At 35.1% G+C, this 11,653-nt stretch overlaps 1 protein-coding gene across 2 annotated transcripts in view; it reads left to right on the forward strand.

The window, feature by feature from the left end:
- LOC131030403 (chromatin remodeling protein EBS) overlaps positions 1-11,446 on the forward strand; it is a 33,670-nt gene extending 22,224 nt beyond the window's left edge. For both annotated transcript variants that reach the window (XM_057961228.2, XM_057961229.2), the window contains exon 5: positions 11,005-11,446. In XM_057961228.2, coding sequence (XP_057817211.2) covers positions 11,005-11,031 — 27 coding nt within the window. In that variant the 3' untranslated portion in view covers positions 11,032-11,446. The remainder of the gene's footprint in view (positions 1-11,004) is intronic.
- Positions 11,447-11,653: the final 207 nt, after the last annotated feature.

Consider the following 11,653-nt stretch of genomic DNA (forward strand, 5'->3'; position numbering starts at 1 on the left):
ATCCTATTTTGGGTTATTAAAGGGTTTCGTAGGTTTTCATATGGTTTTTTGAGTGTCATGTTAGAAAACCTTTGATACCATGTTAGAAAGGGGACATGGGATTTCATGCCATGTGAGAAGTGCAAGAAATGACTCATAATTTGCTTAAATAACAGCCAGGATTATATCTTATGAAAGAGTTCACCATAAACATAAACATGATGTTATTAATCTGAAATCAGAGGTTCGAAATGAACACATAGAGACTAGTAGACTCTAATAAATTCCATGCATGGAGTTTATCTCTATTATTCATATTTGCCTTTCCCTATTCCACTTTTGTGAGGAAAGAAGCTCTAGTCTATAGATTTTTTAATTTAAAAAATGATTCTATTGTCCATATCGTCTCATTCAGTTTTGATTGACCAAATTACATGGTAAAATTTTATTGGTTTGTTTGCATAGTAAATTCTTTTTTCTAATTTTCAAATTGCTTAATATAGAAAATAAATAAAGTTTTTAACAAGGATAAAACACCCTACCTAAGTAAACTTAAGTAATATAGTGTGTAAGTGTTTAAACCAACACCCGTCTTAAGTGCAACTTTAATATATACCTAGGGCTTTACAGAATGTTTAACCAGCTCATATCATTGAATTGTTGCTGAAACTCACATCATAAGCAAATTATCAAAGTAACAGCAGCACTTTAACCCTCCAATGAAATCACAACGTATATAGTAACAGACAGTGGAGAAGTATCCTCTTATTTTCACAAATATGCATTCTACCCTGCATCAACACTGTCCATATGCAGGGATGTGTGCTATTTCTCAAGTGCATTCCGGGGTTTGCACTGGCAGAGGGCTTGATTGGCTGCGGGACTTCATAAAAAATGGTAATGGGAATTGAACTATGATAGTATGTATGGCAGTTAGGGTAGTAGATATATGTATGCTAATGGTGGATAGGCTTATATAAACAATGTAAATGTCTGTATTTGACAGTAGGAATCATGCTCCATTTTGTTTTTAGGAGCATGTAGGAATGGAAGATAGAATAGTTACTATCACCCCATTTTGCTTACTGTTATGGGGTGGCAAAAAAATCTCTGTAAAAGCTTTTTGAATCAATGTAATGTGAGCAGATCCCTTGTCTGCACTTTACTGATAAAAATTTAATTATTAAAATTTAAATATTGATAATTTAGTAAAGAATAGACAATTAAATATATATTAATAAATTTTATTTATATTTAAAGAATAAATTTTATTTTTTTAAAAATCTCTAACACTTAAACAACATAATATAAATATAAAATTATAAGAAACCTAGAAAAATGGGTTGCTGAAATAGAAAAACCTTTCATTTGTCTTCCTCCTTTGGTGTAGATTTTGTTTACCAAAAAAAAAATTTGCATGATTGAAGTTTTAAAAAAAAAATTAACTTAAGAAGATTTATATTAGATTTTTTAAAATCAAACCACACAATATTCAGCCTAGTTGGAAAGTCAAGATGTTTTTGTCATATGTGGGTTTGGGATCAAATGTGCCTGATACGGGGATACATGCACTTGGGGAGTGGTAGAGGTGTATTTGGTTGCTCTGGTCCTCATGCTTAGCATCTTCATCATCTTCATCATTAGAATCATTAGTATTGTCAGATGTGAAAAGTGTATCATTAAGGAAACATCAGGCAGTGATAAGTTTTCACTTCTGTTGCACCATGTTTTTGGGACAAGGATGGAAGGGGATATGGGGATATGTATTTGGGACAGAATTTTTGGAGGCCGTTTGGGGTACAACAAAGAGATGGCTATATAAAATTGTTCCGTAATACACAACAGTAGAGTTGAATTGAGAGTTCAGAAGAGAGTTGAACAAATTAATAAACGCCAAAACTCAAATTTGATTGCTTTCATGATTCATCGTGAATTGTATATGATATAAAATTAAAAAAATACAACAAAATGCCCAAAGGCTGCAAGTTTGAACTACAAAATGACAAACTCACAAAAACATAGAAAATATGCTGATGCTTTTAATGGACATTTGCCAGCACTGCATGAAAATGGAATATTGACTTCAAGTCACTAACACTACAAGGAATTGCCTCATCTAATGGAACGCCAACCAATCTTTTCTGTGTCTCCTCATCTATCTAGGTGGCATCTTTAACATCAACATCTGATTGTAAAATTGGAGTCTATCAATAGTCTAATGTTTAACAATATTGACGCCGCAAAGCACTATGCACCGCCACCAATCTTTTCTGTGTCTCCTCATCTATCTAGGTGGCATCTTTAACATCAACATCTGATTGTAAAATTGGAGTCTATCAATAGTCTAATGTTTAACAATATTGAAGCCGCAAAGCACTATGCATGACCAACTTCTCTGCTCATCTAAAGGTAATCCTATTCCTTTTGATAGAGTGGATGAAGTTGTATGTAGAACAATTGCTTTCTACAGAAGAATTGACAACTTGTGAAAGTAGGCAAATAGCAAGCATCTTTAACTTTGGTGTATCCTTGTTATGTTATGTCTGCCTTACAATAGGATTAGTTTGAGCTAATGTAGCTCTATCTATCTTCACATTTGGTTTGCTGAAACTTGGATCAGTAAGATTAGTAAAGGCAAGCTATTGTGTGCAAAGTATAGTTGATTCTTCACTAAAATACATTTTCAAAGGGCCTTTGTCATCACAAGGAGGCAACCTCTCAGTCTTGGGTGTATACTATTTGGGATCTAGAACAAAGGCTGCCATATGAAGTGGAATCTTCCTAGTGATCCAATTCCACAAACAATGGACTTAATATGCTGCTTATATAATCCCAATTTAAGATTTATGTTACCAATTGCTTGTTTTATCCTCCCAAGCATGTTGTCAAATGTCTCATAAATATCTCCAAGATTAGGAGGGTTTGCATTAGTATATCTAATGACATCTACAACGAGTGAGATGGAGCAAATTTATCTACAAACAAATAATTAAAAAAAGACAAGTTAGAAAATTATAATTTGAAATCTAATAATAAAATTGGCAATTTCTTATCTCACAGTGGACCGCCAATTATAATCAAGGATCTTGTGTTTGATACTTTTTCCTTCAACAGTGTTTGCAACAGGCCATTAAGTCTACTTTGAATTAAGCATCATGAACTATAGAGCCTTGCACCTCAAGCATCTACTCTAAGAAAATTAAACAATTGGCTTACGTAGTCTCCATAGGTTTGAAGAATTATTTCTTTGAAAAGGTCCTAAAGTGAGCAAGTGAAGTGTGGTGGTTGCAAATGAATATTTGAATATCTCTAGCTTCTGCCACCACTTGTTGCACTCAATCCATCTTCCTTATGTTTTTCATTGTTTTGTTCAACACATGAACAAAACACAGGGTCCAAAAGATGTGCTTATAAGCACCCTCCATCATCATGCCATCTATTTTGCATGCACATGCTGAATTAGTGACCACCTAAACAACATTTGAGATCTCAATCTCCTGTATGGTCTCTCTCAATATATGAAATTGGAAATCTGCATCCTTGCATTTCCTAGAACAATCCATAGCTTTAAGAAAATAAGATCTAGTTGAACATGACACTATGATATTGATGAGTGGCTGATGTCTAATATCGCTCTACCCATCTATGACAATATGGCAGCCTATTCTAATCCAAGTTTGCATCATGTCCTCCATCACCAAACTCGCCTCAGAATATTATTTGTCAAGGAGAATAGTGCATAGGTACGTTCTCCAGTGGGGTGAACGAGGGACAGACAAAAGCTACATCCTTGAACATTTGTTTGAAGTAAGGAGAATTTGCTAAATGGAATGGGATGGCATGGGCATAGAAAAAACTGGCATTGGAAGACTTTGTCACATTTCATGCTTGTAAATTAAATATACTTGCAACTGTCCCCGCCTTCTTATAGTCTTTCTCTTTCCTTTTGTAGAAACATCACCACTACCACTACCAACTATAGAGAGCATAAGCATAGCTGATCATGCAAATTTTGTTGGCATTGGCACATTGTTAAACTTGGCTTCTACCTCTATATGCAATCTATGAGCATGAACCTCTACCTCCTCATTACCTTTATATTTGGACACACCTTAATCTCATGCCTTCTTATAAGGCCCAAGAGATGAAAATCTACTTGTGTAGCTCCCTATATATTTTGATTCTTAAATGTGACACAACCACACTTTGCTACCCTTTGAATTTTCTTCCTATCTTTGTCTAGGGCTGCGACAAATCAGAGAAGAGGTTTTTTGGAATTAAAAGGGCACTTTGCATAAGGTTTTAAAATGGTGGAAAGGCACTCAAATGGATTTTGTGGTTGTTCCCTTCACCCACACTTGCCCATCTTGATGAATTCCACACTGAGTTTGAAACTCTTAACATTTTGATTTCTTTCTCCTATCTCATGTTTATTACTCTCACTTTTGCTGCTCATGTTATTTGAAATAACAATGCAAGTGCAAATTGAAAGTAGAAAAAGAAAAACATATCATATGCTTCTTTCTTTAAACTTTGAAAAAAAATAAAAAATGGAAGAATCACTTACCTCTTCCACTTCTTTTATCTCACTTCTCACTCCTCACTAATGCTGATTTCTCCAGCTTCAAACTTACTCAAGAAGATTTGTTTTGCTCAAGTTGGGCTCTCCCTCGGATGGTCTTGGAGTGTTTGAGACATCCCCAACAATCCCCTTATTGTAGCCCCCTGTCTTGGAAATGTTTCTAGGACAGTTAGGGCAATAAATGAAAAAGAGGAGATGGCTAGGGTATGCCCCCAATCTTTCCCCACAAGAGACGATGTTTCTAAAGAAACAATTGTAAACTGAAGCTGAAAATAGAAACTAACTAAAGACGACTAAGATGACTAAGATGACCATTAAAGAAACATTATGATATTTTAATACCCTCCCTGAATGGTCATCGTTCTAACTACCTAGAAAAAAACAAAGAAGGCTGCCCCCTTCTTTTCAGAACGTTCTACGACATGAGCCTGCCATTGACCCTTCCCAAAATCTAGAGAACTTTTGGATAACACAAATCATCCACAAACTTTTGCAGATGAGCATGACGCCCCAAAACAGACTTCAAGAAGCCACAATTTTTGAAGAAAAAATTGCCAAACCCAGAAACTGAAGTTTACAAAGCATTGTTTTTTTTCGGAAAGAATGGTAAAAACCCTAAGATAGGAACACCTGTACCCATGATTTTTGAGGATAAAATCAGGCAAAACCCAACATGATTTTTGAGGCAAAAATTGAAAAACCCTTACATTAATTTATTGAGAAAATTATAAACCAAACAGAATAATTTTTGTACGATAAAAATTATAAAAGCCCAAAAAATAATTTTTTTAGAATAAAAATTATTAAAATTCCCCCAGAATTTGTTAAGGGAAAAAATTATTAAAACCCATCAAATTTTTTTATTAAAACCCATTAGAACATCTCCAAGCGACCAAACAAGGAGGCAGATTGCGTGCCCTAGTCGCATTGCTGCAAGGAGATGAAGACATCGAACAAGGCCCGACTCCACGAAGCCCTAGACCGTAGGTACAAAGGATTTGAAACCCTAGGTCGCAGGATGCAGAATACAAATGCGGGTTGCAGATCTGAAACACCATAATTGCGAAACAGAAACCAGGTGGGCATGAAAAAGCAGAATAAAACCTCCACGATCTTCAAGCGCAACACCCAAACTGCCCGCAAACACAGGTCCACAAAGCCACAATTTTTTTTCGAATTATAGCTCCAAAAGAGCCCACAAAATTCTGCAAAGATTTCAACAAAACCTCCAACAATTTATAAAAAATTAAAAAAAAAAATTTCTAGAAAAAAATTCCAGATAAGAAGAGGTAATGAATTTTTTGAGAAAAAATTCGCCAAAATTTTATGAAATCCCATTGGCCTGCTTTGATACTATGTTAAAATATTTGATGTTATTAAACAATAGAGTGAGCTCTATATAAAGAATTTACAAGAGACAATGTTTCTAAAAGAAACAATTGTAAACTGAAGCTGAAAATAGAAACTAACTAAAGATGACTAAGATGACTAAGATGACCATTAAAGAAACATTACAATATTCTAATAAGTATGGCTGAGAAAACCTTGGGAATGATCATAGGAAATATCCCCTTCACATTGGCATGCTTGATGCAAATAATGGAGACTTTGATCAAGACAATTTCATTCTTCACTTATGTGTGTGCACCTCATAAAGTTGAACTACAAATTTGAATTTGAGTCTGGTCTCCTCTGTATACTAATGCACTTTTGATCTTTTAACAAATTTTTTTATCTTTCCCTTGTTTGGTGTGCATCCATACATGGGCCTGCTGTTTTAATGCATTGGTATCTTTCACCTCTTCTATACTGTTTCGCTTGATAGTTCTGTCTGTCAATTCTGGAAAGGTATTTACAAAAACGACTAAGACCACATAGACAAACAAGTTGAAAGTTTAATACATGACCTTTGATTGTCGAAACATAAAGGTTTGGCTGAAAATTTGAACACAATACAAAAAAATTGCTGTACAGATTTTTCCCAGATATCTTTATCAGGATCTGGGATATCAGTATATCAATGAAATGCCACTTGAAATGTGGCTGGAAAGCATCTCAATCAATTTCTCTTGTCTATCTACCCATTGATAATCCATATCACAATACATGTCCTGCAAGATCTTCAAATCCATCACTTGTAAATTTTGGTAATATTTGCTCTTTAGGAGTAAATTGTGGGAACTTAACTTTGCATGAGTAGACTTGATGGGTTACCCATGGTGTTTTTTTGAGGTAGCCTTCCAAATTTGATCCTCCTATGGAAGGTTTGTGATGGACATTCCTCTTCATTGCCTGACATGTTCCCATGCTTGATCCTTCCTCCAGCAGCAATATGTACATTGTCTTGATCAACTTAAGGTTCCTTGTTTGTGCTACTACTAATTGCTCAACCTGCCTTGGTGTTACTGGTTGTGGATCTGCAATTGACAAATCCTTAATCCCACATATATTTGTCTTGTATGGAGCTCGTTCTTCTTTTGTTAAGGAATCAATGTCAAACTGTGCTCCATTAGATCTTCTATGGAGCCTGTAGACTCTACCAGTCTTGCCAACCCTACTTGCTAGTTTTACAATCTCTACGCACTCAACAGTTGTGTGTGGTGTATGGTGTCCCAGTACTAGTGACACCTTCCTGGGTTTTGGCATTGGCTTTTACTTGTGCTTCAACTTAAGTTTTGGCTTTTACTTGTGGTAATATCCTGTACTAATGGCCTTGGTTTTTTTGATGAGCCACGTCTTGCAGCTCCTTTCTGCTTTCTTGATGTTCCAATAATCAGTTAGAGTGTCAAATATTTTGGTCACTTTGCTCGTTAATGTATCTCATTCCCACTTTTGTTCAGTATCAATGGCATTTAATTCCTTTGGGTTCAATGTTGATCCTCTTATTTTTCTTCTTCCTCATAATGATACCTTTCCTTGTCTGTTGGGAAGATTTATTATCATTGTACCACACATTCAGCATGGTCATGTGATACAATGTAGTGCCTGCCATGTAGTTGAGGTAAAAGTGATGAAACAGTTGGTCAACTTCTTCTCTTACTGCAAAATTGTTCCATATTGAATCTTGTGGTTCTTGTTTTTTTTTTCCCAAATTCTTCTTTAACATTTTCATGTACAAACGAGGCCCACAAATACCTGAAGTCTCTTCTGAGATTGTCTTCTTGTTCTTGTTTGGTTTCAACTGCTTCTTCAATAGGTTGGCCCATTTATGTTGTCATGATTTCAGTGTCATTGTCAGTAGATATTGTCGAACAACATTTTTTTATACCAATTTTGATGACCCATATTTACAAAGGCAACCCAACCAAAATGTTTCTTGATCAAATATTTATACACTACACAGAATAATAATTGCAGTAATAACAAAGTAATTGTACAATGCAAGGAATACATACTAATCAATGTTTTCATATATTGGTAGTGTTAGGTACATTTTGTTCGGTACATGGAGTACCACCAATACAACACTTACCTTACATAAGACCTGCTGTTTGAATGACTAAGACGTAACAGTTATCGGTTACACAACAGCCAACAACTGAACCTCAAACTGTTACTCAACAACTTAATGCTGACATGTTTAAACATAACAAGTTGGCTTACAAACAAATAATTATTTACTTCAATGGTCTATAATCCACAGTTTCACTTCTTAGGAAAATACTTATAAAGAGGGTTTAAGGCATATTATAGTCTCTTGTAGATCACAATAGCTTCAACTAAATTGTTAGAGTCAGGGTCTTTAAAACATTTAATGACCTTGTCTCTTGTTTCTCTAATAGGTTTCTTAGATCTGGCTTAACACATGCAAAATTTCATTGCATGGAGAATTATGTTTGCTGCTTGTCAGTGTCTATGCAAATACATTGCAATACGTGAAGAACCAAGGATATGATGCTACAAAGCAAGGGTAGATATAAATGTACATCAAAGCACAAAGCCATGATGTTTTAGTATTACAAAAGCTTCTTTAATGTTGATAGCAGCAATGTTGATATGGGTGCTTTCGGTGATAATGGATAGACAGATTCTGTTAACATCCATTCGACCAAAATGGTCTAGTTGATCAATTGATGCAGCCTTATCATTACAATGCATAAAGGTCACATGGGTCTAATATTGGTGAATAATCTCTAAGTGAGCTAAAGTTTTGATCTGAATGATATGTTGTCTCTTTTGTAGGTTTTGTCATCTCCTTTTACTTCTTATCAGAAAGTTATTTGTTTTCTTCAATCCTCACCTCTTCAGAGAGGGTAGATATAGAATCAACCTCCAAGGCATCTCGATAACTAATGGTAAGGTGGTAACCCAAATACCATTATAGTCTATGGATTCCATTAAGAATACCACCATCTCCATTGCCCAAAGGTACAAAATATACGCCATCTCTCCTCCCTTTCTTTCAGGGATGACCATTCATTGGTCTCATAGCTAAGATGGTGTATATTGGTCTTTACACAGGTTATTTGAATCCTCATTCTCCATATGATTCTTGCATCAATGCAGGCTTTTTTATCATGCTCATGTAGGGGATCGTATTCTGTAATGTAGTGTTGCCTCTTCCTCCACTTGTTTAACCTGAAATTTTGACTTTCATAATTTATAATTTGCTGTTTACTATTTAAGGACTATTGAGCTTTGATGTTCTCCCAGTTCATCCACCTTGTTTTCTGTTTTATCCATGTTCCCATTCTTTTCTTCATCTCATTTTCCCTACCTGTTTAGGACGTCTATATGTGCCCGTCTCTTCTATGTTCTTTAGATAACTAACATATCATAGCTGCTACCTCTAATGAAAATCAATTGGTTTCTGCTATTGTGGTCCTGTAAGGAGCTGAAGCTTTGATTTTGAAGTTACCTGTGATTAAACACTTCTAGTTTTCTTGATTTGTTTTGATTTCAATTGTGATGTATTATTGATGGCCCATATAAAAATACTAGTACGGCTAGAAATGTGACTGACTCATTTGTGATTTTCCAATCCCACAGTTCTGCTTCTCTACATCTGTTGTATAAAAGGTATGATGCTCTCTGAACTCCTTGGATAATGCTACTATCTCCAGTGGCTTCCCTCACATGATGTCTTTTTGTTTGCTTTCACTCCAAAGAGAGAATACCTGGATCTTTCTTTGTCTTGCTGATATGCTTGCTTGCATCCTTACAGAATAGTTTTTCAGTTTCCAACTGCTCTCTTATGACAAAACACTAGAAGGAAAGTGATGTAGTCCTTATGAAGCTGGAAGGTATCAGGATTCAGAATTGACAAAATCAAGAATGTATTTATTATACATGGTAGTTATATAGTTATAACACATACTTATTATCTATCAATCTCTGGTCGCCCATTAAAAATTGACTATATGCAAAAGACTATAATCATTAACTAGGGGCATGAGGTATTAGAACAAATAATACCTATGGATTCGAAGGCATTGCAGCAAAAGAATGTGGCTTCATTCTCAGTCACAAGCGAAAGGGTTAATTTTAGCACAAGAAATTTGGTCATTTGAAGAAATTTGGTCATTTGAATTGTTACCGTATAGTCTTGTGAACAAGAAAGGTATGGTTCAACACTTGCTGGAGATTGATGAAGACTGAGGAATATGCGAAGCATGTCTTGCAAGAAAGTATTGCCAATCAATCTTTGATGATGGTGATGATGGTGCCTTTCAAGATCATCAGGTGCTTGATTTTGTGCTGCCTGATTACCTTTATTTTTATGGTAAACTAAACACTATAGATATTGACATTTAAAGGCATGTCACATCTTAATATTGCTAGTTCTATACTTATTAGGCAGCGAGCTTTGTTGCCTTCAGAGATATATGATGATTGATAAATAGCTCCCATGAGTAATTGATGCTTAAGAACGCTTTAGGGGTGTAAATCTTATTCGTTAATGCAAGGTTGGGAGAACATTCAAGCTACATCATATGCCATCTTTGTTGGATAATTTAGCTTAAAAGAATATATTTTGAATTTCATAGATTCAGCTGACTAATGTCGGGCATGTAGATGAAAGGTTTCTTCGACTTTATTTGTGTTTGTCATAAACATGCAGGGAACATGACAATCTTAAATGATTGTGATGCTTTTCAACAACATTTTTCTCCAAGATTTTTTGATGGTCTTCTGGCTGACAAATGTTCCATATTATCAGTTGCAATCTCACCATTTCTTTGATGTCATTGGGACTTAATCTACCACATATTAAGAACTACTGCTAAACTCGCTCTTGATTTCAGTTTTAATTGTTATTTTTATTTTTTAAAAACAAAATTCAATGATCCTTCAGTCTTTTTACATGTTTGTTGGCATGTTTTTTTTCCACTTGGCCATTGAAAATTTGTGATAGCTGCACGCTCACACACTCATTGCTTATATTAGTGCAAGTGATATGTAGAATGTTTCTTACTACTGTATTGCTTCTTTTGTCAATTCAGGTGGAACCTAAACGTCGGAAGAAATAATTCTTTATGAAGTTGAAGCAACTTTTTGGATAATGGATGAGGTTCAATTATTTTGTTGTGAAGGCGGCATGGTTACTGCAAAAGCTTGTTGGGGAAATATAAACTATCAACTTGGTATTTATTAACAATTTAACAGATTGCAAGTCTCAAGAATTGGCTGGGTTGTACATTTATATTTGCATCGATATGAATGCATTATATTACTCATTTTAGATTTGATTGAAAGTGACGAGGCACTATAAAACCTCAAATGTGTAATCTTAGATTGTTTATTTGCATAGCAGCTCAGACATTAATGTGATTCTATTGATGCCTGTAATTTTTTAAACATTGATTTCAGATGGTTGAAACAAGGAGAAAGTTGTTTTGTTTTGGTGAAATCTGAAATTAAAAGTTCTGTTGGCTTGCTTGATCATATCTTGCAGGGTGATATTTTACTTTCGTAATGAGCCACTGGCTTCTCACTGCATGATAGGATCTATAGTTTATTGGCGCTGATATCCTGGCAGATAAATCTCCCAAAGATAAGATGAAGCCTCTTCAACCGTTTAATGTGATTTTCATGACATCCCAAAATACCGTAGGATTTTCAGCATTTGCCACTGATCACCAGCATCTTTTC

This window comes from Cryptomeria japonica, chromosome 7 (genome assembly GCF_030272615.1).
Source record: "Cryptomeria japonica chromosome 7, Sugi_1.0, whole genome shotgun sequence".
In the NCBI taxonomy this organism is placed as follows: Eukaryota; Viridiplantae; Streptophyta; class Pinopsida; order Cupressales; family Cupressaceae; genus Cryptomeria; species Cryptomeria japonica.